The sequence below is a fragment of the Mirounga leonina genome, unplaced genomic scaffold (genome assembly GCF_011800145.1).
Source record: "Mirounga leonina isolate KUSES-001 unplaced genomic scaffold, KU_Mleo_1.0 Mir_174, whole genome shotgun sequence".
In the NCBI taxonomy this organism is placed as follows: Eukaryota; Metazoa; Chordata; class Mammalia; order Carnivora; family Phocidae; genus Mirounga; species Mirounga leonina.
In genome coordinates this window covers 79210557-79236984 of record NW_023270451.1, presented here as the reverse complement: position 1 = coordinate 79236984, position 26428 = coordinate 79210557, and the positions used below count along the sequence as shown (strand labels likewise).

Below are 26428 nucleotides of genomic sequence, written 5' to 3'. Positions count from 1 at the left end.
GGATGGACTAGAACTCGGGGTGCAGGGGTTCCCAGATGTACCGGTCAAGCCTTACAGGTGAAGGCTTGCACACCCTCTCTGGCCCTACTACCCCTACTTCCCAGACTCAGCTACGCCTGTACCCTCAAATGCCCACCCCCAACCCCAGGCAGAGCAGGCCCTTTGCCCATAGAAGGGAACCTCCCCACCCAGGAACCCCCTCTAAGGTCCCCTGTCCACACCCTACCCACTTATGACCCCCAGGGGCTGAGATCGTCTTTTGCCCATCCACCCTTCCATTTCTGCAGCTGATGGACCCCGCCCCGCCCCAGGCAGCACCAGCCCCTGCTGAGAGAGAGGGTGCAAGTCTTATGTGGGGCTGCCCTCCCCAACACTTCCTGCCTTGACTTTGGTCAAAGATCCAGCTGTCCAACCCTTGCCCGACTCTGCCTTCCTCCCTTCACGCTCTGGAGGAAGACTAATCCCTAGAGCTCTTCACTCCTCCTTCCTGGGCTAAACCTCAGGAAGTCACAGCTGTTAGAACAGGATGTGGATGGAAGCCTTGGGGCTGGGGGCCCAGGAGGAGGAATGTGGGTTGCATGTGTGGGGCCTCCTCTCCCAGAGGTGACAGGCCCCTCTTCTCCCTACTTCAGTCACTCTGATGGACACAAGCACAGCACAGGGAGAGCTGGGCTGGCTGCTGGATCCCCCAGAGGATGGGGTAAGTGTCAGGGGAGGGATGGCTCAAAGCTGCAGGCCAGTGGGAAATGGGTGGAGAGGTGGGTGGAGGAACGGAGAAAAGAGCAGGAAAAACTGGAAGTGTCTCCTCAGGGAGGGGGAGGGGAGGTGAGTCAGAGCCTCCTGAATGGGACATTGGGGGGGGGACGGGTGGTCAGGCTACACCCCATGAAGAACGCCTCAGTGCCTGGCTCCTTCCGTCCCTATCCCAGTGAGGGAGGACTGAATACTTAGGAGGACTTGGCGGGTGATGAGCCCACATCCCCAGGGAGAGGATGCACCATAGTAGGGATGGTTGAGGGCTAAGAACCAAAACACCAGATGTGTCCTCAATCTGAGGTCCATCTATCCCAATAGAGTTGCACAGATAGGCTTCAGAGGGTCAGGGAACCCCATAAAAGTGTATTCTAAATTGTGTATATGGAGAGGAGAGCCAGAGTTTTCATCCAACTCTTCAAAGGGTGTTTGCCTCCCCAAAGGTAAAAGCTCCCCCACTAGAGGTCCCAGAGCCCTTGGCACCTTCTCCATGGGTTCCCCAGCCCAGGCACACCATGCGCTCCAGCTGTCTGAACCTGCTCCAAGTCCCTTCCCTCCTTGGGTCTTCCTAAGACCTAGTGAACAGAGATAGGTTCTTGTGAGTCCCAGAGAGCACCTTTCTGCCACTCAGCAGAGCCGGCCACAGAACCACGGGAGGCCGACCTCGTTGGCCTCAGCTTCCAGGAGTCTGGACTCAGGCCCTCGTCCCCTCTGGTCCTGGACCCCTTTCCCCTTCCTGTTCTGGTAGGAATGCAGCCTCTACTTCTGGGATTGGGGTCACTTGCTCTCTTTCCCTCTGGGTCCTAGGGTCCTGGCTCTACTCAGTTCTCCCACGGAGTGGCCTATAATTAGAATTAATAGACTAAACCATAATGTATCCTCCAGGAGGGGCTGCTTGGAAAATCCTGGATTAGGCCAGCTGTAATAGGTGCCTCATCTCATAAACCAGATGATCACTCCACAGCGAGGCCACGGGTCCATTTGCTGGCTCCATGGGCCTTCACCCCTGGTGTGGCCCAGCCGCCCCCCACCCAAATAACTCTTCCCTAATTGAGCTGGAGTGGAAGCAAGGCCCTTTTTGCAGCTCAGGCCAAACAGCTTTGCACCAGGAGGGCAAGAAGACGGCAGCAGTCACATACTCCCCATGCCTGCCTTCTCCCCTCCCCTCCTTATCTTTTCAGCACACACACTCCCACACTCAAATTCAGGCCCCCCTGAATGTACCCATGGAGCAGCCAGCAGCCTGAGTGGTAAGTGAAAGGATTCTTGTCGCTGATCCTGGGCAGCTGGTTCTCCCCCATCTGTCACTGCTGGGACTGGGAGAGGCAAGATACAGCGGGAAACATCTGCTCCTGGCTCCAGCTGCAGCCGTGGCACTCTAGCTAATGAGCTGCACATTAACCACCTACTGCCCTCCCACCTGATCTCCACCCCAGGCCTTGCACTTGGGCTTCCCCATCAGAGCTTCTTCTTAAGAGCAGGCCCTGGGTGCCGTCATTGCCGGGACACCCTTGCCCAATCTTGGAACTCCCTAACATAAAGCAAAACTAGGTATCTCATGGATTTCTGCCCCTGCCCCACCCCACCCAGTTCTTAGTTAAATCCCAGAGCTGCGCGTAGCAATGAACACCCTTGGAAAAGGAGACATTCTGAGGGCCTCAGACTCCTCTATAAGGGGGTTGCAACCAAAATATCAATGGGATATTTTACAGAATTTGAGAGCTCCTTTCTTAAATCCATCTGGCAGAAAGAAAATATGTAAGAACGGCTGAGAATTTTTTTTTTTTTAAAAAGAATAAGGAAATAGAATACTTGCCCTACCAGATATCAGAACATGATGATACCTCGACTATAATTAAAACATGTTGCATTGCACAAGCATACCCAGGTCAATGGAACAGAATAGAAAACCCACATACGTGAGATTTTAGTATGTGATGACATTGGAATTGCAAATCAGTGTGCAAAGTATAGACCGGACAGTAAATTGACAGCCGGATGTCCATAATTTAAAAAAGAAGAAGACAACAAGGAAGTAGAAGAAGAAGGATGTAAAGTTACATCTCCATTTCACACTATATGCAAAAATATAAATTCTAGGGAGATTCAAATCTAAACCTAAAAGCCAAACCTACGAAAATATTAGGAGAAAATATAGAAGATCTTTATAAGTTTGGGATAGGAGAGCTTCCCAAGCAAAATACACAACCCAAAATTCACAGAGGGAGAGAAGAGAGATGTTATTATATGAAATTTTTAAAAGGTACCAACATCAAAGACATCATTAGCAAATTAAGTGGCATGATGGGAAGAAAACATTTGAAACATTTCAAGCAAATGCTTAATATCTATAATGTAAAAAAAAAAAAAGGGCTCATCCAAATGAATACTCAAAAGATAAGAACAGGATATCAGGCAAAGTTTACAAACAGATAATTACATAAAGATAGAAATAGCCAGTGAACAAAACAGAAATGCACAACCTCCTTCTCAAAAAATGTAAATTAAAATGGCAAGAAGCTGTGTTTTGTCCATAAGATAGGCCAAAAGTAAAGTGATCGTTAATATCCAGGTTTTCAAAAAATGGGGCCTCATGCATTGTTGGTGAAAGTGTAAGTTGATAAATCCTTTTTGGAGGCCATTTGACAGTGTCTTCTTTAAAAATTTATAAAACTTATCCTTTGTTATAGCAGTTCTACAGAAATCTTATAGAAATATGTACATGTTTACCTTAAAAACTAGAAACCACCTAAATGTCCAACAATATGTGAATGATTAAATAAATTATGGTACATCCATACAGTGGAATGCTATTTTATGGATTGCTAAAGAGAATTAGGTAGATCTATTTATATTCTCGTGAACATCTTTTTTTTTTAAGATTTTAATTATTTATTTGAGAGAGAGATCAAGAGAGAGTACGAGTAGGGGGAGAGGCAGACTCCTCACTGAGCAGGGGGCCCCATGCAGGGCTCGATCCCAGAACCCTGAGATCATGACCTGAGCCGAAGGCAGATGCTTAACTGAGCCACCCAGGCACCCCTTGTGAACATCTTTCGAAGATTATTTATTTGTTAAAAGCAAAAAGCAGGTTACGAAATAGCACTTATGTTTTTAAAAAATTATGTTAAAAACACATCCACACAAAAATATTCAAACATTTCTCTAGAGGCACTGAAAATGGTGTGGTGAGCTTTATTCCAAATTGTTCAGAGTGGCTCCCTGTGAAGGGTAGTCGGGTGAGAGGACCTTCACATTATATATGTTCTCTGACTTTTAACAAGTGCATAGAGACATAATGATCAGGAGCATAAACTCGAGCCTAGAGTGCCTGGGTGCATGCCCCAGCTCTGCCTCTTAACAACTGAGGGCATAGGGCAAGTCATTTAACCTTGCTATGACTCAGTTTCCTCATGGAAAGTGTTTACAACAGTGACTGGCCCATTAGTGCTAGCCATTATTATTAGTAAATTTAAAAATTATTTTAAGGTAAAAGCAGGTAAGGGGGGGTGGACTGCATGGTGTCCAGGAGACCACCCAGCCCTGTCCGTTGTTGATTTTGATAGTGACCATAACTAGAAGGAATATCGGAGAGGGTGAGTTCCCCCTATACAGAAGAGTTCTATGCTTGTTCTTGCCCTCCAGAAGTTTAAAGGCCTCGACATTAAATGTAGTATCCTCTTCTCTGAACAAATAGGCAGAGAGGTTTTGTGAATGAGCTTTTGCCATAAAAGTCTGCTTTTTGGGGTACTTGAGAACCTGCTGATGAGAACAGGTAAAAATTGGTGCTCATACTTCAGTTGGGAGTGGAGTCATCGAAGGCACCGGGGCTTGCTGCAGATCATAAGGGGGTATTGTCTTGCCTGTCCTATATCCCAATAACTCCTGACCCTAAACATTTAACTGACTCTTCTCAGGCCCAGGGGTGGGAGGACAGCAGGACAAGTAGCTGAACCCCGGGAGCCCTGACACCAGCTTCCCCGTCGTCAGCTCTAGAAAACCCAAGTTTGGGGAGCAGGTGATGAATTGGAGCCTGACTCGGATTTCTCTCCCGCAGTGGAGTGAGGTGCAGCAGATACTGAATGGGACGCTCCTCTACATGTACCAGGACTGCCCAGTGCAAGCGGGCGGAGACACTGACCACTGGCTGCGCTCCAACTGGATTTACCGGGGGGAGGAAGCTTCTCGGGTCCATGTGGAGTTGCAGTTCACCGTGAGGGACTGCAAGAGTTTCCCCGGGGGAGCCGGGCCTCTGGGCTGCAAGGAGACCTTCAACCTCCTCTACATGGAGAGTGACCAGGACGTGGGCATCCAGCTCCGACGGCCCTTGTTCCAGAAGGTGCTTCTCAACCCCCACCCCCGCCCCCAGCACCGTTTGGTCCTAACACTGTTTCCCGCCTCACTCTTTCCCATGACCCCGCTCAGCTAAGGAAAAGACAAAGTGGCAGAAACAGAAAGAGGGTCTAGTGTCAAATAAGGACGAGAATGTGGGCCTAGAGATCAGAAGAGGTGGATTTGAGTAGAGCAGCCCCCCTCTTAGCTGCGGGGCATACCTCCCAGGACCCCCGCTGGATGCCTGCGCCCCGGGCAGTACTGAACCCCAGATGTGCTGTGTTCTTTCCTGTGTGTCCATCCCTGTGGTGAGCTTTCGTGTGTAAATCAGGCACCGTAGGAGAGTAGTAACAGTAACTAGTAATAAACCAGACCAATTATAACAGTATACTATAATAAAGGTCATCAGACTGTAGTCTCCCTCCCTATCAGTCTCTCTCCATCTCTGTCTCTCTCTCGAAATATCTCATTGTTCTGTACTCACCCTTTTCCTTCTGGTGATGCCGCGAGCCGATAAAATGCCTTGCGAGGAGATGAGGTGAGGCCCACGGCCAGGTGTTGCGTCCTGACGTTGGGCTTGCGACGTGACCCAGCGTCAGGCTGCTATTGGCCTAAGGAGGAAAGGTCAGAAGGAGGATCACCTGTTTCCGGCGGTGGCTGACACCAGTGGGTAACACCTGCAACCCCAAAAGCCAAGCTGTGGATAAGGAGGAACCGCTGTGCCTTTTCTGCCGTGTCCCGCCTTCGGGCTCAGCTTAACCCCCGCCGAGGCTTCCCCGTCTGAAAAGAGTGTTGATAATAGGGCCAGCCTTAACCTGTTGCAGAGGCTTTGCCTCCGTTGAGATAACAGACTTCCCTGGTGGAGGCTGGGAAGAGGTATTTGGACTTCTGCTATCAGCACGCAGGGTGCTGGTGTGCGATGCACCCCTGTGAGTCCACCTGGAGTTGTGTAGAGAGACAGTTCTCTGCAGGCTCTCCCTCTGATACCATCCCTTTCTTTTCTACTCAGGAAAACGCACTGGAATGCAGAGGTATAAGGAGCGTATTATTATAGGATGTGCTCTCATTTTTTTTTCCCCCAAAGGGAAGATGTTGTAAAGTTTGTTATTAGTAATAAATTACCGGTGACGCACTTTATAACTGATCACCTCATTGGCACAGAGGTTGGGAACACCTTCAAATAGTGGAAATTATATGGGCTGTGGCGTCTTGCGGCCCGGATTCCAGTCCCATCGTGTTGTAGCTGTGTGATCTTGTACAAGGTCTTGAACCTCTCTCTCTTTTTTTTTTTAAGATTATTTATTTATTTGAGAGAGAGAATGAGACAGAGAGCATGAGAGGGGGGAGGGTCAGAGAGAGAGGCAGATTCCCTGCCGAGCAGGGAGCCCGATGCGGGACTCGATCCCGGGACTCCAGGATCATGACCTGAGCCGAAGGCAGTCGCTTAACCAACTGAGCCACGCAGGTGCCCCGGTCTTGAACCTCTCTTAACCTTAGTCTCTCTATCTGCTTAGTGGGGCTGGTAATCCATCCTACCTCGTAGGTTTACTGTGTGGACCCAAACAGCGTAATCGCTTTCTGTTCCGTGGGAATGAAGCGTGACCTTGCCACGCCCCCCTCCCCGCACCTCTCCTTCCCAGGTAACCACTGTGGCTGCAGACCAGAGCTTCACCATCCGGGACCTGGCGTCTGGCGCGGTGAAACTGAACGTGGAGCACTGCTCCTTGGGCCGCCTGACCCGCCGAGGCCTCTACCTCGCTTTCCACAACCCGGGCGCCTGTGTGGCCCTGGTGTCGGTGAGGGTGTTCTACCAGCGCTGTCCCGAGGCTGTGCACGGCCTGGCCCGGTTCCCCGACACCCTGCCTGGCCCCGGCGGGTTGGTGGAGGTGGCAGGGACCTGCTTGGCCCATGCCCAGGCCAGCCCCGGCCCCTCAGGGGCGCCCCGCATGCACTGCAGCCCCGACGGGGAGTGGTTGGTGCCCGTGGGGCGGTGCCACTGTGAACCCGGCTATGAGGAAGACGCGAGCAGTGAAGGCTGCCTGGGTAAGGAGCCTCGAGGAAGGGGCGGGGGGCGGCGAGGACTCACAGGGGCCGCTCGGGGGAGGCTCCCCAAGTGCCAAGGGAGGGAAGGGTGCCTGTGCTCCATCTCAGCCATTTTTAGACTGGGTGGCTGAGCACCCCAGGGTGCAGGGTGTTTCTGGTACAAAGGATTGGGGAGAGGGGTGAATGGGGATGAGTCTACCGTAAAAACTGGACATCCGTGGCTCTGCTGCATTCTCTCTCCAGGCTGCCCTAGCGGCTCCTACCGGGCGGACACAGATGCACCCCATTGTCTCAAGTGCCCCGGACACAGCACAGCGGAGTCTGAGGGGGCCACCCTCTGCACCTGTGAGAGCGGCCATTTCCGAGCCCCTGGGGAGGGCCCCCAGGTGTCATGCACACGTGAGTCCAGGGGGCAGGGCTTGGCCATCTTCGAGGAGCTGCAGGCCCTTTAAGGTTGGAAGTTTCCAGAGCTTTTCAGACATTGGGAATCCTTTAAAGGGCCGGACGCTTAAAGCTCCTCCCCTGCCCCTTACTCTCCCTGGAAGAATGAAAAAATGAGGTGATTCCTCACTTTTGGAATCAAATCTCCCAGCAAGGCCTTCAGAGGTGGGAGGAGGCAGGGGCCAGCAGCTTATATGAAAGCAAAGGTGGCCCCTCCTAACGGCCCCTCTTCTCCTTACAGGGCCCCCCTCAGTTCCCCGAAACCTGAGCTTCTCTATTTTGGGGACTCAGCTCTCCCTGCGTTGGGAACCCCCAGCAGATACGGGGGGGCGCCAGGATGTGAGGTACAGTGTGGGGTGTTCTCAGTGTCGGGGAGCAGCGGTGGATGGAGGACCCTGCCAGCCCTGTGGGGGAGGTGTGCGCTTTTCCCCGGGAGCCAGCGGGCTCACAGCACGAGCTGTGCATGTCAGCGGCCTTGAACCCTACGCCAACTACACCTTTAACGTTGAGGCCCAGAATGGAGTGTCAGGGCTGGGCACCTCCACACCCGCCGGTGCCTCCCTGAGCATCAGCATGGGGCACACAGGTGAGCAATCAGGACAGGACCGGAAGAAACCAGGAGGGCTTAGGACCACAGGGACAAATGGATGGGCAGGAAGCAATCGAAAAGCTACTGAAGTTATTTCCTCTTTTCTTTCCAAACCCACTGGAACCCTCCCGACTCACAGAGTCCCTGTCAGGCCTGTCCCTGAGGCTGGTGAAGAAGGAGCCACGGCAGCTGGAGCTGACCTGGGCAGGGTCCCGGCCCCGCAGCCCCGGGGGGAACTTGAGCTACGAGCTGCATGTGCTGAATCAGGTGAGGCGGGGCTGAGAGACCGTGTCCAGTGTCCACGCCTGGGCACAGCCCAGCATCCCTGGCCCGGGTGACGGGATGGAGGGAAATCTGACCACAGTGAACTGTGCGGCTTTCTCAGGACAAAAGCCTACAGAGAGCCCTGCCCTGACCATGCCCCCACCCCCCCACTCTACGTGATCCCAAGACTGCCCATCCCCTCCACCCGGTCTGGCTTGGCACAGCCAAGTTAACGTTAGTTCTCATCCACAGGACGAAGAACGGCACCAGATGGTTCTGGAACCCAGGGTCTTGCTGACGGAACTGCAGCCGGATACCACGTACATTGTCAGAGTTCGAATGCTGACCCCTCTAGGGCCTGGCCCTTTCTCCCCTGACCATGAGTTTCGGACAAGCCCACCAGGTGGGTGGGTTCTCCTGTGCTCTACCCCAAACACACATGCACCCGTCCTCCCACTAGGCTTCTCAGACCCTGCTCCGATCAGTGACCTTTCCCCTTCCTGTATGCATGTGCAGGAGCTGCCCGGGGTGGGGTGAGCCCCACACGGACTCACATGAAGCCCCCGCCCCACCGTAATCTCAGATACACCTCCCGATGCTGGATGCTGCCAGCCAGTTTCCTATGCAATCTCCTAACCCCTGGTGCTCGGCAATAAGCAGCCCCCAGCTGGTGGTCCCGGTGTGGGGGCTCCCCGTGCTCTCTCACACACATACCCCATCTCCTCGGGGAGGGGACACACACACCTGCGGTCCACTGAGGGCCCTGCCCCTGGGCATGCCCTTTCAGCCTCCACCATCCCGGTGGGCTCTGAGCCCTCTGAGCCCAGACTTCCTCACCCCATGTGCCACAGTTTCCAGGGGCCTGACGGGAGGAGAGATTGTAGCCATCATCTTCGGGCTGCTGCTGGCTATAGCTCTTCTGCTCGGGATGCTCTCCTTCCGCTCGAGGTACTGTTCCTGCCCCTCCCCGGCCACCATCCGGGCTCCCTTTGCCTGGCCAGGAGCCCCGGGAGGCAGCCCCAGCCACCCGCCCATCCCCTCGTACGAAAGCTCCAGCGTACCCCCACCCCCTGTTGTTTGTGGGAAGAACCCAGCCAGAGGCCTTTGGTCCCCTGCGGCAGTGCCGGGACTCTGAAGAAGCTGTCCCCTCACCCCCACAGGAAAACTCAGCGGCGACACCAGCCGAGGCAGCGTGATCGTGTTGCCGACGTGAACCGAGGTGAGCCCAGGGCACCTGTGTGTGTATATGTCGGGCGGCGGGGGGTGTTGGGAGGTGCCACGGGATGGAACCAGAGAACCCACGTTGGCCAGGCCAACTCTGGGAGCACAGGTTGGGGCTGTTGTCTCTAGGGCTTTTCTGTTTTGCTACCTAATTAACTTTGGTTAATTAACTTTGTACTGATAGCCCCCCAGAGGCTCTGTGCAATTACCTGGTAGCTCTTGGTGTCACTGTTCCAACACCCGGGTCCTGGGCAGCCTCCCCATCCTGGCTGGCCAGGTCTGTGGGCCGAGGCTCGGCGGGAAAAGGACTGCTGGCAGGCTCCCTAAAGTCCTCCAAGGCATGTGGGCTTCCTGCTGGTCACCTCATTAGGTGCCCCACCAAAGGGGGAGTCAGTGGTCCATCCAAGCGAAGGGGTGAGAGTGAGCCTTGTCTGGGAATGTGAATGAGGTGTGAGTGATCAGAGGAGTATGGCTAGCAGGGGTGAGGAGGAAGGGCAAAGAATTTGAAGTGCGGTCAGTGAGCCATGGGAAGATTGGGTCACTGGAGGCCGTGAACAGCTTTCAGGCCCAGGTTCTGGCCCACTGCTCTGGGCCTCTGGGGGCAGGGACACAGGGCTTTGCGCATGGACGGAGGAAGAACCTCATTGCTAAGGACAGAGCCTTTCTCCCACTTTAGCCAAAACGGGACTCCTAAGGGAGCAGAAGAATGAGAAGGCTGGGGAGTGCTGCTGGCCCCCCCTCCCCTCACCACCCCCCAAAAAACCCTCCTGAACCCTGCAGTTGGAGTTCCTGTGGCCGAGCCCTCCCCGTTCTCCCCACAGAGGACAAGCTGTGGCTGAAGCCGTATGTGGACCTCCAAGCATATGAGGACCCTGCACAGGGAGCCCTGGACTTCACCCAGGAGCTTGATCCAGGCTGGCTGATTGTGGACACTGTCATAGGGGAAGGTGAGCCGGGCAGGCCCCCTCTTGTGTGGCAGCACAGAGCTGCTAGCTAGTCGGCCTCTGTGCTGGCCCAAGAGCTCCTTGATGCGTTCCCTCTCTGTTCTACCCTGTGTCCTCCTTGAATCGCTATGCTTATGTTGTTACCCCCTTATCGGGTGTCCGAGAGCCGCCTGCTCCCCACACGATCTGCTTCTGTGGTTAATGGAGTTTCTGATGAACAGCCTCCACACGTCATCCCTGTCAACAGAGGGGTCACTGTGCCCAAGCCCAGGCTATTCCCAGACGGTTCCCGAATGTGGGAGAGATTCAGGGCCTCCCTCAGCCCGCACCGTACCCCACCAGGGGCCCGGTGTCCTTGGGCTGCCCTGATCCCTTGGGTCAGCAGAGGAAATGGAGCTGAGCAGGAGAACAAAGCTTTGCAGTGTTCTTGCCAGCTGTGTAGCCAAGCCAGCTGAGCTGGGACCGGAGGATCTCGTGGAAGAGGGGAGGCAATGATCAGCCTCCCTGGTCACTGGTGCACTGGCTCAGACCCCGCCTGCCCTTTAGGAACACAGCCCAGTGCCACCACACAACCGCCTTCACCTGGCACCTGCCGAGCAGCTCCTGCTAGCCAAGAACTGTGCTCGTGTGGGAGACGGTACTGGACAGGTCGCTGAGCAACAGTCCCCTTCCAGACTCCTGTTCCCTTCCTGGGATGTGCAGCCCGAGCCCCTGGACCAACAAGGGCAAGCCACTTTTCTGATCCAGAGAAGACCGGAACCTGGGGTCTGGAGGATATGGCTGCCCATCCCCCTGGGGGAGCCTGACAGGGCATCGGGCCACGGCCTGTTTTCTTTCCACCCAGGAGAGTTTGGGGAAGTATATCGAGGGACCCTGAAAATCCCTAGCCAGGACTGCAAGCCTGTGGCCATTAAGACCTTGAAAGACACCTCTCCAGACGGCCAGTGGTGGAACTTCCTTCGAGAGGCAACTATCATGGGCCAGTTCAACCACCCACACATTTTGCACCTGGAAGGCGTTGTCACAAAGAGTATGAGCAGCTGTCTTCAGGAGCACGGGGAGGGAAAGAGGAGGAAAGGAGGGCGTGAGACCATCGGGAGTGAAGGGAAGATATGCTGCCAAGGGCAGGAAGTCTGGTTCCGGGTGGAGATGGGGTAGAGGCTGCCATGCTGACGTGTGCTTTGTGTCTCAGGAAAGCCCATCATGATCATCACAGAGTTTATGGAGAACGGAGCCCTGGATGCCTTCCTGAGGGTGAGGAGGGCAGAGAGCCAGCTGGGCAGGGGGATGCACCGTGGATCCCTGGGGTTGGCTCCTGGTTTGGGAAGAGGAGACCCTGCCCATTCCCTAACCTGCCCACTCACCGTGCTGCAGGAGCGGGAGGACCAGCTGGTCCCTGGGCAGCTGGTGGCCATGCTGCAGGGCATTGCATCCGGCATGAACTACCTCAGTGACCACAGTTATGTCCACCGGGACCTCGCCGCTAGGAACATCCTAGTGAGTCAGAACCTGTGCTGCAAGGTGTCTGACTTTGGCCTGACCCGCCTCCTGGACAACTTTGATGGCACATACGAAACCCAGGTTAGAGCCGTGTACTCACTGAGCGTGCGTGCACTTGCGCAAACACACACACACTCGCGCAATAATGTGCCGTACCTGTAGTCACACGTGCACCAGGAAGGACACATGCTCCTGTGGACACGATAATTACTCATCCCTTTGCACAGGGGTTTTCTCCTCCCCTCCCCCCACCATGCCCTGAAACATCACCTTTCTGTCCTACGTGCCCTGTTAGGGAGGGAAGATCCCCATCCGTTGGACAGCCCCTGAAGCCATTGCCCATCGCACCTTCACCACGGCCAGCGATGTGTGGAGCTTCGGGATTGTGATGTGGGAGGTGTTGAGCTTTGGAGACAAGCCCTATGGGGAGATGAGCAATCAGGAGGTAAGCCTGGGGTACTCCTCCCCATGTCACCCCTAACTCACTGCTCATCTCCCGAAATCCTCCCATGGCTCTTGCCTACAAATATCCTATTCCTTCTTCCTGACCCGCAGTTTTTCTGCACTTCCTTGGTCCCCTTTGCCTTACTCCCTGTTCTCTTTACTGCGGTCGGGGGCGGGTAGAGGCTCTATCACAGTGATCTTGTGTGAACAGAGATTTCTCAGGGGCCACCAGGGAAGCCGAGCTTCCTACCTCAAGCCTGCCCGCCCCCCCCCCCCCGCTCCCCACCCTGTCCGCACTGCAGGTAATGAAGAGCATTGAGGATGGGTACCGGCTGCCGCCTCCCGTGGACTGCCCTGCCCCTCTCTATGAACTCATGAAGAACTGCTGGGCCTATGACCGTGCCCGTCGGCCCTCCTTCCACCAGCTGAAGGCACATCTGGAGCAATTGCTTGCCAACCCCCACTCCCTGCGGACCATTGCCAACTTTGATCCCAGGTAGCCACATTGGAGAGGGCAAGGGGTTTCGGAGGATGGATCTGGGAGAATGGAAATGGGCATTCAGCTACATTCACTGAGTGCTGGGCCTGTGGAGCTCTGGACAGAGCGCAGCATACTACTGAGGCAGGACCATAGTCAGCGCCCTTGGGGACAGTCCACCCTGATGGAGGAACTGCCCTTCCATCCCCGATAGCTCTAGTTTGGCAGAAGAGAGGACGCAAGTGCAGAGAGGTGGAAAGTACATATAAGCCGTGCTGACACCGATATCGACTCCAGGGAGCTTGGTCACTTGGGTGGGGAAGAGAGAGCAACCAGCAAGTACCAGTGGGATGCATGTTGGTACTGGGAGGGGCGGCCTTGTGGGGTCTCCCAGAACACATGGCCAGCATGGGTTGGGGAGCGAAGGGCAGGCTGATTCCAAATAGCGCAGGATCCCAGCAGCGTTATTTCGGGACTGTGGCCAGAGGTGAAGCTGGAGACAGGGGCAGGGTCAATGCCAAGAGGACCAGCTCTGCGGAGAAGTTTGCACTTTATCCTGAGCGTGGAGAACTATTTGACCAGTTTTTAAACTGGAGGGACATGATCAGAATTGTGTTTTACCAGAAACGTTGCCAGAATGTGGAGAATGAACTGGTGGCAGGGGTGAGGTGGGGGAGATGGGCAAGGCCGGACTTCGAACGCTTAATCAAGCCAGCCAGCCCTGGCATGCTGGCCTCTGTATCAAACCACCATATATAACCTTGTTTCTGGGCGAAAATGTGCCTCAAGTTCCAACTTCTGAAACTATCTTTTGGAACACAACTCCCTCGTATACTGGAGACTGCGTGTGCTAATCTTTCTGGAATGTTGAACATTTTTCCCCCAGCAGATCTATTCTGCTAATGGTTTGGGCTCCGGCTGGCTTTAGCACAGGAACACTCATTGTCTTGTGGGTGTCGGAGGGCAGGAGTAACAGCCGGGCTTGGAGGCGGCGAGCAGGGGCTGCTCCTGGCATTCGCAGGGGCCGCCCTGACGATGGCAGGACCCTACCCGGCTTCCCCGGCCTCTGCTCTCCTGCCTTCTGCGTCCTCTCAGCTGGGACGGCTGACACTTGCGCGTCAGCCCCCAATCAGGCAGCACCGGCCGCCTCGGTGGGAGGTGGGCTGGCAGCCTGCTTGTGTCCGGGCCTCCCAGGGCTGCCACTTTCCCTGGGCCCATCAGTGCGGCAGGACCGTCAGCCTGCCCACTGCTGTGAACACACCAGGAATCGGGCCAGGAAACGAGCTCACAGACAATGGCCGGGCTAATCCACAAAGTCCAGATAATCTCTGTGCTCAGACACCCAACTTGAATGCTGGCTGCAGATGCTCATAGGCCGAGCCCCGATTTCAGGGAAGCTGGAGCGGGGAGACAGAGGACACCTGTACCTCCCTCGGGACTGAGGCACCCTGTGTCCCACAGGGTGACGCTTCGGCTGCCCAGCTTGAGTGGCTCAGATGGGATCCCCTATCGAAGCGTGCCCGAGTGGCTAGAGTCCATCCGCATGAAACGCTACATCCTGCACTTCCACTCAGCGGGGCTGGACACCATGGAGTGTGTGCTGGAGCTGACAGCTGAGTGAGGACCCCCCTCCGCCTACCCCCCCACCCCGCTGCGGGCCTGGGAGGGGAGGGCTCCTGGGGGGGAAGCCCATACCCACAGTCCCCTTCCATCGCCCACAGGGATCTGGCGCAGATGGGGATCACGCTGCCAGGGCACCAGAAGCGCATTCTTTGCAGTATTCAGGGATTCAAGGACTGAGCCCCTCCCTCGCCCGCCCTGTCCTCAGAGAGCAAAGATAGGGCCATGGTCACTCCCCACGGCCCTGCCCTCAACCGATGTAGGCCTTCGGTGCTGCTCCTGCCCACCCTTCCTTGAGCAACTCACCTCTGGGCTGGGAGCCTTTGTTTTAAAAAGGGAGGTGGGGGTAGAAGTAAAAAGGTAATTGGGGGAGGGACCTGGGGAAGGGTTTAATATATATACATAAACATATCTATTTTTGTAAATAAACAGGAGCTGAGTTTTCTCCTTTACCCATTGGCTTTGTTATCCCTGTATTTCCTCCGATCCACCCATGAAGGCTGTAGGCACAAAAGAGTTGACTCCTAACGAATTCTGGAAAACAGGTTTTTTTATTTGTAGCTGTAGCCACAACCTGGCAGCATGGGGGTGGGTGGGAATGTCCAGGCCGGTCAGCCCGGCCCAGCCCAGCCTCCCGGAGTCAGGGAGTTTCCTGGCCTCAGCAAGCAGAGGACGCGGCTGCCCGGGCGCCAGCCGAGGGCATCGGTCAGCAGTGAAAGCAGCAGTGCTCAACCTGGTGCCCCCTCGGGTGGGGGACACTGGAGGGCGGTGGGTGGTCCCTGCGGGATGGGGGCGGGCTGGAACCCGGGAGCTGGGACTCTGCAGCGCTAGGCCGTGCTGGGGCCCCGGACAGGGCACTTGGGATCCTGGGCTGGGGGTTGGCGCAGGAGAGGCCGGACGTCAAAAAAATAACTGAAGGGGGGCAGGGTGGGCTCCGTGTGGGTGGTCCGCTGATGGGGAAGGGACTCGCCCGCCCCCCGCTTAGGTCTGGGCTCTGGCGGTGTGGCACTTCCGGCAGAGCACGTGGCCATCCAGGGGGAAGCAGCCGTTGTCATCCGCCTCGATGGACAGCGGCTTCCCACAGTCCTGGGAGAAAGGAAGGAGAGCCCGCTGGCGGAAGGCCCCGGTGTCCCCCCCACACCTCCGCCTTCAAAGTAGGAAGACCAAATGCCTCCTGGCTTGGCTGATGTCCAGTGTCGCTGCCTGTGTCCCCAACCACACCCACGCCCACTCCCAGCCTCACCTCTGTTGCCCATTTTCACTCTTGTCCCCTAGGCCGCTCCCACCCAAGGTGGGAGCTGTGGGTAGAGCTGTTTCCAAGGCTCCCACCCAATAAAAGACGCGAGACCCCTCCCACCTGCCTCAGCTCCCCCAGCTGCCTCCTTTAACTTCACCAAGCACAACCCCTTTCCCCTCCCACTGGTCACGCTCTTTCTTGGTTTATCAAAAACTCAGTGACGCCACAGCAAGCCCTCCCCGCACCTTGCACAGTGACAGGAACATGGCCCCCCCCCCACCGCCCAGCCCCCGGGGCCGGAGGCGCGACCAACCTCACACTTGTAGCACTTCATGTGGAAGTTCTTATCCAGAGCGACCACTCGCACGGTCTCCTCGCGGCCGGGCTCAGGCATGATGGGCCCTTCGCAGACGGAGCACCTGGGGGCGTATTGCCTGGAGGGGCCAAAAGCGAGGCAGGAGTCAGACTGGGGGCACGGGGTGCCGGGGGCTGTCAATCGAAGTGCAGGGAAATGCCATGGTGGTTGCATGGCAACAGGGCAGACGTCTTGGCCCACTTGCCTCACATCCCTAGGCAGAGGAAGCTCAACGGCGAAGTCCTAAGACCAGCCACCTTCTCGGGCCCTTATCAAGGGGAATTTCCTTGCCTTTCCCCCCTCACCCTCCCGAAGCAAGACGCTGGGTCCCATCCACCCCAGGAACCTCTGCCACCAGGTCTTTACCTGGTGGTAAAGACCACAGCCGAGACGCCCTTCTCCAGCCCCCATGCCTGGACCCCTGACCCTAGCCTACCCCGGCCACACGGGTGTCTCCGCCCCACTGCTGGGGTGGGTGCAGGGAGGGATGGGAAGTTCCGGACACCTCAGGTGGAATTCTGAAAACGTACACTTCAAACACACTGGCAGAGGGGGGAGTGAGACGGTGCAGTTTTCCTGTACCACCCTTGAGCTATGTTGTGGGATTCTGCTGCGGGCCTAGGAAAGTAGCCACCTTGTAAACACTGTTTCTAGAGGAAAACCAGAGCTCCAAGAAGCTGATCTCCAAAAGAACTTTCAGAACCCAGCCTATGTGTGAAATGACGTCCTTCCAGCACACAAGGCTGAACACAAGACCACCCCAAAGCAGCCTCAGGGAGCCCAAGGCCAGGCGGGCCTTGCCAGTGGCGGGACTTGCTCCCGAGGTCTGAGGCCCCTGGACGGCTACATCCAGACGAACGGGGCTCTCGCTGTCGGACAGGATGCGGGACCAGAAAGTGAGGCCAGGGGTTTGGAGCTGTCTTGGACTCAGGCGGGCAGCCTAGCTCCCAGACAACCTCAGAGAAGAGCCCAGAAGACAGGAGGTGGGTCCTCACTTGTGGTAGTCGGGGACACAGTGGGGCCGGTTGGCCTGGTCCACAATGAAGGAGGTGCCCTCCAGGGGGCAGGCGCAGACCACACAGGTGAAGCACTGCGGGTGGTAGGCCTTGCCCGTGGCCCTCAGCATGCGGTCGGTGATGGGCTGCCCACACGTGTTGCACTTCTCCAGAGTGTCCTGAGGAGGAAGCAGGAGGGCGTTGGCAGGGAACTCACACCGAAAAGCCAGCCACTGGGGCACATCTGCCCCGCAGCCCTCCCCCCTCCCCGCCACCCGCCAGCAGAGCCCCTGGGGTGCCAGACTCACAGTGTAGCAGCCCTCGCAGTAGGGCGCCCCCTCCAGGCTGTAGAACTGCTGTCCTTGCAGCTGCTGCTCACACTGGCGGCAGGTGAAGCAGGTGATATGGAACAGCTGCCCCAGAGCCCGGACGGCAGGCTGCGTGCGCGCCAGGGGCTGATGACACCGGCCACAGGACTCTGGGAAGGCCAAAGACAGAAGTGACGAGGAGGAAGGAGCGCGCGCAAGGGATGACAAGCCGGCCCAGGCACCGGCCAGCACCGCGATGCAAGGGCCCAGGGCCCAGGTCCCAGCGGCTCGGCGGGGAGCTCACCGTTGACAGCCACGGTCTGCCTCTGAGGATGCTCCATGTCGTGCATCAGCTGCTGGGTCAGCTGCTCCAGCTCCTCTACCTCCTTCAAAGTCAGGGGTCCTGGGGCCCCCGGGGAGCGGACCTGAAACGCCAGTACTTTCTTCAGGCTCTCCGGAGAGTCACCCTGTCTGAGAACTCTCCCCCGCCAGCTCATCCACTTTCTTCCAGTAAGGACTAACTCCCCTCCCACTTCCCAGACTCTCGGGTTTGACTCGGAAAGCTCCTCGTCCTCCCTCCCTGACCCCCAGCACCACACAGATAAAGGGGAAGGCGATGACCCTTCCGCCCGCTCTGCCCAAACCACCCCCCGCCCCGGGCAGTCACGGACAGGCCAGAACAACTGAGCGGACAGAGGCCACACACACAGCAGCTGAGGTCACCGAAGCCCCCAACACAGCAGGCCACGCGTCAATTGCACAGAGCATGCTCAGACATGGCCCCCCAGGAGTGGTTGGCACGTGACAGCATGTGCACCCATGTGCACACACACCTACCCGTCCCGCCTGCTGCTGAGCAGCCCCTGTCAGCGTGAGGACACAACACAGGCGGGAATCACAGGTTAAACCCCCAGCGCTCTCTTCTGGAGCCCAGCCCCCAGCTCCCCAGGCAGGGGTCCAGGACTACCTGACCCCACTTCCTCCCCAGTAGGCCTCTGAGAAGGACCATTCGCTAGGCCTGCCTACCCCTTCTATTAAGGGCATCCTGAGAGAGCTGGACATGGGGGCGGGGTGCAGGTGAGGTTAGGGGGCACTGCCAGGCAGCCTGGGCCGTGCCGGGGGGAGGGCCGCAGGGCTTGTGACCTGCACCGACGTCTCCATGACACTCCAACAGAAACACTGGGTTGGTTCTCTCTGTACTGGACAAGCCCACCCAGGCCTGTGCGCCTGTCACTGAACGTTCGACCTGCCAATGCCTTCGCTCCTATAACACCTGGAACCTCCAAGCCTCCCATCTTCCCCGCTACTCACACCCGTGCACATCCAGAGCTGCCATCAGCCCGGGGAAGCACAGCTCCACGGAGACTCCGGCTCCCAGCCCTCTCCCCCGAAGCCTCCTACCACCTCCTGCCCTTCCGTGACCGTGGCCCCTGGAAGCCCCTTCCACAATGCAAACCCTACCCTCTCTTCTCCCAATCTTCCCTTCCTGGCATCTTGGGGACAGAGGAAGGGCATTCAGCCAGCCCTTGCTCCCTGGGGCCACTTTAGGTGTCTGTCCCATTCTCTGAAAGTATGAACTATTCATACACATGGGCTCCCCGTGGGTATCCACACGCCTTCAAGACACGCTCCATCCAGCCACTGTTTTCCCTCTCCGCCTGCCGGCACCAACATCACGGCCTCAACACCCATGGCACTAAGACCTCTAGCTCTTCCACTCCAACTACTCCAAATGACCTTCCGCGGCGGAACACCCTGGACCCCAGATTTACTGGTCTCAAGTAAGTAAATCTTCCTCCAAGACCCTGGTCTTGAGCTCCCAACAATTACCTTCCTCTCCCCCTCCCCACTCGTACCTACTGAATGAACTGACCTAGAAAGGCTGCTCTGCCTCCCGACCCTCCGCAGGTGTCTCGCGCATCGAAACCTTCTGGCTCGCCTCCCCCCAAGTCTGGTCCCTGAACCATCTATTTCCACAAGGCCCTCGCAACTGTTCATGCCACCCCCAGGCACCATCGCTGGCTTATATGGCCACATCCCCAGCTTGGCCCATGCCACTGCCCGCTTCCTGCTTCTGCCTCCAAGCTGCAGAAAGTAGGTGGAGAGATCACTGAACACCGCAGAGTGAGTTCACAAAACACTGCAGCGCCCTCTGCGCCCTCGGCCTCAGCCCCGCTGGCTGGTATTTGGCTCCTGCAGATTCCCAGTCGCCTTCCCCACAGCAGCTGTTCCAAACCTTTCCATCTCCTCGAGCCCCGACTGCGTGGCCCCCTCACTCACCGATGACCTCACCTCCTACATGACTGAGAAGATGGAAGCCAGCCAGCTCCAGCTCCTTCCTCCGCTCCCAGAAAACACTGTGGCCACAGCGCCCTTGCTCTCTGGGGATGCTCCCCTCCAGGACGCCATGCCAGCCGCAACCCCTGCTCTCAGGCATCGTGAACCCCTCTCCCAACAGCGTCGTCCTCCTGCTTCTCACACGCTCGCCCTCACTCCCCTCCCGCTGCATCTCCCTGCCAACCTGGGGGCAGGCCGCTTCCCCGAGGCAGTAGACTTACCTCCTTTCACTCTGTCCCCACCACAGGGCACCAGCGGGCCACCCCAGAGCCATCTACAACTTCCGAATGGCCAGATCTCTGGCCTTAGTCCTCGTCCACCTCAAGCCCCGGCTGAGCAACTGCTCAGCCGTCACATTCTAGAGACCCCACCCTGACTTGTGACCCTCTTCCTCCTGATGCCCGTCTTCCCCCCTCCCACCTGGTCAGCCCGAGCATCACCCAAGGTTCTAACTCCCAGAGCCTCGGCTCCTCCTCTCGGCAGCCCCTGGGCCCCTGGGCAGCCCCCGAAGCTCCAGCAGCTGCTCCGGTGTCACCGCGCATGCTCTACTGCGCACGCCCGCGCCTCGAGTTCGAGGCCCTCTCCTAACACCCAGTCCTCCACGCTTAACTAGATGACAGTTCCAGCTGAGCCCAAGTCCTCCTGGAACCTGTTGCTCAACATGCTGACAACGGGACCCCTCCTCTTCCCGTCCAAACCATTTCCCCTTCTGGACTTCTCCATTTTGTCGGCAACACCGTCATTCCCCAACACGCCCCTCCTCTTCCACCCGCTTGTCAGTTACCAAGCCTGGAGGCTCTTCCTTTTTAACAGCTCTCATATCTGGGCCTTATTTTTCATTGCAACTAGCACTACGACGGTTGCCCGGGAGTGAACTCCCACACATCACTGACCTCCTACCTCCAGGCCAGGCCTCTGCTGGAAAAACTTCCCCCAAAGCTTCCAAAAGCACAACTGTCACCAGCCCTCCAACCTGACCGCACGACTCCTCAAAACCCAGGACTCACAGGCTCCCTGGGTGTGTTGTCTTATTTTCCTCCACCCTCAAGCCCCCACCTACCTACCTCCCTAAGTACAGCTCTGCAATACTCCCAGAGGAACCATCTACTTCCTCTTCTCCAAACACCCCTGCGTACCTAGTGCCCTTGAGTCTTGCTCATGCTGTTCCCACTCAAATGCCCTTCCTGCTCCTCTCGGGACTGGCCCCGGTGCGGACGGCTGCCTGGAGTTCCTGTACCACCAGATTCCGCAAAACTCACTGGCACTTGGCATCCCTTCAACTGTGCCTACACACTAACATACTCGTTCATGCCGTCGGCTAACCTCACGGCTCGTAGGACTACGTGACCAGCAGGGTCCCCTGAACCTGAAGGCAAAAATGGCCACACAGGAACGGTAACTTTCCTACTCTGAGCATCCAAGAGCTAGATACAGACCCCAGCCCTTCCTATGAGTTAGCTCACTTAGTCTTCACAACCACTGGGTGGGGGTAACGGTGGGGAAACTGAGGGCCAAAGTTCACCTAACTTGCCTAGGGTCTTGTGAGCCGGGAATTCTATCCCCAGCCCCTCTGACCCGCTCAGACTTCACCTCTTTGAGAGATCTCTTCCCTCCAGAGCACAGAGGCACAGTGCCTGGCACCCAGCGGACGCTGGCTCAGCCAGTGTTTACCGACGCTGTGACTCTTATCATCAGATGGGCCCCGGGGCAGTGAGAGTGGCTCAGAGGAGCAGAGACATTAACTCAAGAATCCAAGAAGGGGAAAGAAGCAAGGTTGGGCTGCGGCTGATCTCATCCCTCCCTTTAACATTCTAGGGGGCAGGATGCAAGGGAAGGTCCACCAAATCCCCCTCTTGATTCAGAGCTTGTGCTGCTCCCCGACTCCCGGTAAGGCCCCACCCAGACCCAGACCCAGCCAGGCCCTCCTCCTCCTCTGACCACTGATTCACCAGGCCAACTTCAGAGGCTCAAAACCCCTACCCCGCAGCCCCCATGTCCACCTCCCTCTCTGGGGCCACCTTCGCCCTCATTCTCTGGCTCCTGACTTAGCCCCAGCCCCAGGCCTCTGGTCTCAGGCTGGTCCTCCCACCCTTCCTCACCTGATTTTGGTTTTGAGCCGGTGGGGGCACTGGATGCGGTTTCTCCTGCACTCGGGGCTTCTCCTTCTGCTGAGCATAGGTGAAGCTGGGAGGCTGAGGGGAGCCTGTGCTACTGGAAGAGGGAGCTTCAGGGGACCCCAGCTTCTGATTGGGCTGTGACCCAGGTCCACCCGGGGCTCCAGGGCTGAACTTGGAGGCCACGGGAGTAAACTTGGGAGTGACTGGAGAAAACTTAGGGGCAGGAGATGGGGCTGGGGGTCCTCGAGGCTGAGTGTTAGCCAAAGGCACAGGCTGGGGATGAGCCTGGGGCTGGGGCTGCACATGGAGCTGGACCTGAGGCTTGGCCTGGGGCTGCACATGGAATTGGGTCTGGCTGGGAGGCTTAGCCTGAGCCTGAGCCTGAGCCTGGGCCTGGGGCAGAGGCTGGGAGCTAGAAGGGGACTTCCAAGGAGGCAGGGGTGCTGTGCCCCCAGCTGCAGGCTTAGTATTGGACTTGGGGATGAATGGAGTGGCGACTGGTGGGGGTACATATCCAGATGACACCTGCAAGGAAGGGGAGCAGGAGGGAAGAGAAGCTCAGTTAGAGGGGTGGACCCACCTTTCCTCCCTGCCCTGCCTTTCCTACTCTCCTGTCCCTTACCCGGGCTTTGAAGGGATCATTCCTGGTCATGTCATCCAGCAGCGAGGACAGAGAGTCGATCTCCAAATCAATACTGCTCACCTTCTCCCTGGGCTAGAGGGTCAAGGGTCAGAGCACGGATCCCAGGTCTCCATGCCCACCTCACCCCCATCAGGCCAGAGGTGCAGGGGAGGCCAGAGGTAAGGACTCTCCTCTCCTCCCTGGGGGGTATCCCACTGTAGCCACCCCTCCCAAGCCCCCATACCTGTGGTGGGGGAGGTATGGCAGCCTCAGGCCCTCCCTCTTCCTCCAGTGGAGGGGGAGGGGAAGGGAAGATCTCCTCCTCCAGAGACTCAGAGGGAAACGGTTCCTCCACAGGGGGAGGGGGAGGTGGGAAGGCACCTCCTAGAGCACCCTCCGAGTCGTCGCCATCCCCAAGGACAGGAGGGGGTGGTAGGGGAAAGTCTGAGGTAGGAAGGCGAGAGGGGACAGTCAGGAGAGAGGACAGTCAGCAGGAGATCCCTCCACCCCTTCCCCAAGTTACTCTCCCTCTACAGCTCTCACCCCTAACCCAAGAATTCTCCTGGGGGCCGCGGAGCGTGTGGGAAGGAAAGGGAGAGGCAGGACGCCCTGGGAGCACTGGGTCAGTAAAGGCGGGGGACTCGACCGTGGAGTGATGCAGCTCCCGTTACACTTGGGAAAACGGACCCGGAGGGGAAGATTCGTGCCCCACATTCCCGCCTCCCCACCCCCAGGCGGGGGACTTGGAACGGTCCCAGGAGCCCTGGCTCCCAGCCATGAGCTCCACGATGAGGTAAGAACATCTGCTCGGGACAGGCTAGCTGCGCCCAGCCCCCTTCGTGCAACCTTTCCAGACACCCCCAAACTCCCGAAACCACTGTCCCCGCCCGGCGCATAGCCGCCGGGGTCCAGCGCCCAAGCCCAGCCGCATACCTTCCGGGGGCGGCGGGGGGATCTCGCCCACCCGGCCCATCTGCGCGCGCTGGGCCCCGGCGGCCGGGGGAGCCTCGCTGTCCCCGGGCCGGAAAGGATTCACTTTGGGCTTTGGGGCCACCACCGGGCCGAACTTCTTCTGCGGGGCGTAAAAAGCCGGCGCCGAGACCGAGACGGAGATCGCGGGAGGCGGGCGGGGGGCCGCCATGGCCAGGCCGGGCTGCTGGGGGTGGGCGGCCAGGTTACGCGGCGCCGGGCCCGGGCAGACGACCCCCAGCCGGCCCGGCTCCCCGCGGCGCCCGCGCCCCCGCCCGTCCCCGTGCGCGGCCGCCGGGCGGCTCCCCGCACCTCACCGCGGGCCGGAGCGTGCGCGCCGCGTCTCTCGTGTGCGCCCCGCAGCCGGGTCGGAGGACTCTGCGTCCGGGTCCCGAGCAGCCTCCAGCCTGGCGGGGAGGGACGCAGGGAAGAGGGAGGGAAGGAGGGGGCGGGGAGAGAGCGGCGCTCAGACCATACAAGGAGCTGCCCGGCGAGGGGGCGGGAAGAGGCGGGGAGGGCGGACCCGGCAGGAAACTCCCCCAGGAAGGGGCCCTCCTGCGGACCCGGGGCCCGAGGCTCAGCCAAGGGCCTCCCGCCCCGCCGCCCCCCACCCTGTCCCCGCCGCCCGGGCCGGGCCCAGACCTCCCCTCCCCAGGCACAGGCCTCTGATGTCATTTCCTGACTCGCCACCGCCACCACCTGCCCCCCCCCCCCCGCGCCCGACCCGCGGGTGCCCGAGATCTGACTCACCGTCTCCACTCCCGGCGGAGCCCGCGGAGGTCGAGCGGCTGCCCCGGAGGTGGCGAAGCGGCCCGACTGCGCCTCCGCCGCGGCCCAGCCCCCTCCTCTGCCGGCCCGCCGCTACCTGCCCCCGCCACCTCCAGCCGCTCCTCCACCTCCCACCCTGCCGCCGGCCCCGTCCCCCGTCCCCCGTCCCCCGTCCCCTCCGGCTCAGCCCAGACGGGCAGGACTGGGACGGAAACGGGCTCCAGGGTGGACGGGGATGGTGAGTGGGGGTTCTCCCTGCCCACGCCCCCCTGGGCCCTTCTGTGACCCCGAGGCGGGGTGTGAGCGCGAACCTCGAGGGTCCTTGGAGGATCCGAACTTCAAATCTTGGGCAGCCGCCTGAGGCTTCTAGGAATTCGCATCACCCGCGCCCCCGCCTGCAGATCAGTTAAGCTTCGCGGGAGGGAGAGACCGGGAATGGAGGGGGGGGCGGGGCGGAGGCGAGGGCGGCCGACGGGAGGACGGATGTGGACCCGGGCGACAGGGCTCCGGCAGTACTTCAGCGCCCACCGTGACCCACCCTTCCGAGAGCCTTTGCCCCGGGGCAAGCGGAGCCTGCGTTCGGTGGAGCGCCCCCACTCGTCCGACCGGATTCCTCAGCCTGCGACTCAGCCCCTGGCGACGCAAAAGGGACAGATCTAGGCGGTTTTTTTTTTTTTCTTTGTTTTTAATTGAACATGGAAATTTACCAAATTGCTGCCTGCATTCCAACCCATCACTACCTGCAGTGTATGCAGACATATGGCATTTCGGCCTGTGGGCCAATGTATCACCCGCGGGTGCTTCCTTTTCTCTCATTCTGTGCTGCCAACCTTCACTGCTATCTAAGGCAGGCGGCACCGTACTCAATATGCACTTCCAGTCCTTGGCCCTCCAAATGGGCCATACCCTACTGTCAGCGAGCCTCTGGGCCATGCTCTAGAGACCTTCCAGACTCAGCCCTCACATTGGCCACAAGAAAACAGGCTGGGGGGCTCCTGGGGGGCTCAGTCGTTAAGCGTCTGCCTTGGGCTCAGGTCATGATCTCAGGGTCCTGGGAGCCCCTCATTGGGCTCCCTGCTCCTTGGAAGCCTGCTTCTCCCTCTCCCCCTCCCCCTGCTTGTGTTCCCTCTCTCGCTGTGTCTCTCTCTGTCAAATAAATAAATAAAATCTGAAAAAAAAAAAAGAAAGAAAGAAAGAAAACAGGCTGGAAGCTTAGGTGATGCGGCCAGGTCCTACCCAGTAAGCTTCAGGGTCTAGACTAGAACAGGGTATCTTGAGGGCTGTAATGTGAGAGCTCATTCCCCTATGCTTGGTGTCAGGTAAAGCAACCCTGGATACAAGAGAGCAGGGTGAGGTCAGGCTTCAGAGACCCAGCCTGAGTGCCCAAAATAAGTGACAAGTGTCTTCATTCTCTCTGCCTCATTTTCTCTGTAAAAAAAGGGTGATCTTCAATCCACCGACCTTATTGCATTGTATGGAAAAACAAATAAAACTCCATATCTGCAAGTGCCATATAATGCTCAGTATTATTATTCAAGTCCCAGTTCTGCCCAGAAAGGAAATTCTGGTGGGTTAACCTAGAGCCAGTTTCCCCTTGGGGTTGGCAGGCAGACCTCTCACGGGCCTTGGTACACGCAAAGCCCTGCTCCTTTCTTCCACCTTATGGAGTAACTAATTCTACGTGCGGCTACATTTTCATCTCCTTCTATGACCCCACTCATCTTTTCTTTTCTCTAGCGTCCTACTGTCTGCACCGGGCTTTCTCTCAGCCTCAAGCACGTGTGGCCAAGTATGATACTGAGCCTGCAGTGCAGACCTCCTCTGACACGTAGGAGCTGGTTCTGGGCCTGTCCCTATGAAGATCTGCTAGAAATTTGATACTAGATTCTCCGTGCATGTCGGAGATGGTGTCTTGGGCTTTACGGACCCAGAGTCTCATTGCCAACCCTTCAAAAGACAGCTGGCCCTTGAACGACATTGGTTTGAACTGTGCAGGTCTATCTGTACGCAGGGTTTTGTTTTGTTTTGTCTTTTGAGAAATACAGTACTGTAAATGTATTTTCTCTTCCTTAAGATCTAATTAACATTTTC

At 57.8% G+C, this 26428-nt stretch overlaps 2 protein-coding genes across 2 annotated transcripts; one reads left to right on the top strand and one right to left on the bottom strand.

The window, feature by feature from the left end:
• The first annotated feature begins 550 nt into the window (after positions 1-550).
• On the top strand, positions 551-15084 carry EPHA1 (EPH receptor A1). The gene is made up of 17 exons (XM_035021300.1): positions 551-700; positions 4811-5092; positions 6726-7128; positions 7372-7527; positions 7811-8155; positions 8298-8425; positions 8675-8825; positions 9274-9370; positions 9583-9641; positions 10465-10590; positions 11432-11617; positions 11780-11841; positions 11962-12168; positions 12383-12532; positions 12834-13027; positions 14471-14626; positions 14731-15084. The coding sequence occupies exons 1-17, from the start codon at positions 641-643 to the stop codon at positions 14807-14809; spliced, it is 2841 nt and encodes a 946-aa protein (XP_034877191.1). The 5' UTR covers positions 551-640; the 3' UTR covers positions 14810-15084.
• Positions 15085-15161: 77 nt separating this feature from the next.
• ZYX (zyxin) lies at positions 15162-24427 on the bottom strand. The gene is made up of 11 exons (XM_035021303.1): positions 24320-24427; positions 23882-23976; positions 23534-23753; positions 22845-23044; positions 22601-22693; positions 21961-22503; positions 17829-17949; positions 17525-17694; positions 17217-17395; positions 16180-16300; positions 15162-15715 (listed from the first exon to the last, which is right to left on the bottom strand). Exons 3-11 carry the CDS (start codon positions 23739-23741, stop codon positions 15611-15613), a joined length of 1740 nt encoding a protein of 579 aa, XP_034877194.1. The 5' UTR covers positions 23742-23753; positions 23882-23976; positions 24320-24427; the 3' UTR covers positions 15162-15610.
• Between the last annotated feature and the right edge of the window lie 2001 nt (positions 24428-26428).

What these genes read in the sequence shown, in the direction of transcription:
- EPHA1 (XM_035021300.1), top strand. Translation starts at nt 641, where the DNA reads ATGGACACAAGCACAGCACAGGGAGAGCTGGGCTGGCTGCTGGATCCC. An exon ending in CCCTGGATGCCTTCCTGAGG is followed by an intron (nt 11,842 to 11,961) that starts GTGAGGAGGGCA and finishes ACCGTGCTGCAG; the next exon opens with GAGCGGGAGGACCAGCTGGT. An exon ending in GGGAGATGAGCAATCAGGAG is followed by an intron (nt 12,533 to 12,833) that starts GTAAGCCTGGGG and finishes TCCGCACTGCAG; the next exon opens with GTAATGAAGAGCATTGAGGA.
- ZYX (XM_035021303.1), bottom strand. Translation starts at nt 23,741, where the DNA reads ATGGCGGCCCCCCGCCCGCCTCCCGCGATCTCCGTCTCGGTCTCGGCG. An exon ending in ACTGCGAGGGCTGCTACACT is followed by an intron (nt 17,396 to 17,524) that starts GTGAGTCTGGCA and finishes CTTCCTCCTCAG; the next exon opens with GACACTCTGGAGAAGTGCAA. An exon ending in TGAAGTGCTACAAGTGTGAG is followed by an intron (nt 15,716 to 16,179) that starts GTTGGTCGCGCC and finishes CCTTTCTCCCAG; the next exon opens with GACTGTGGGAAGCCGCTGTC.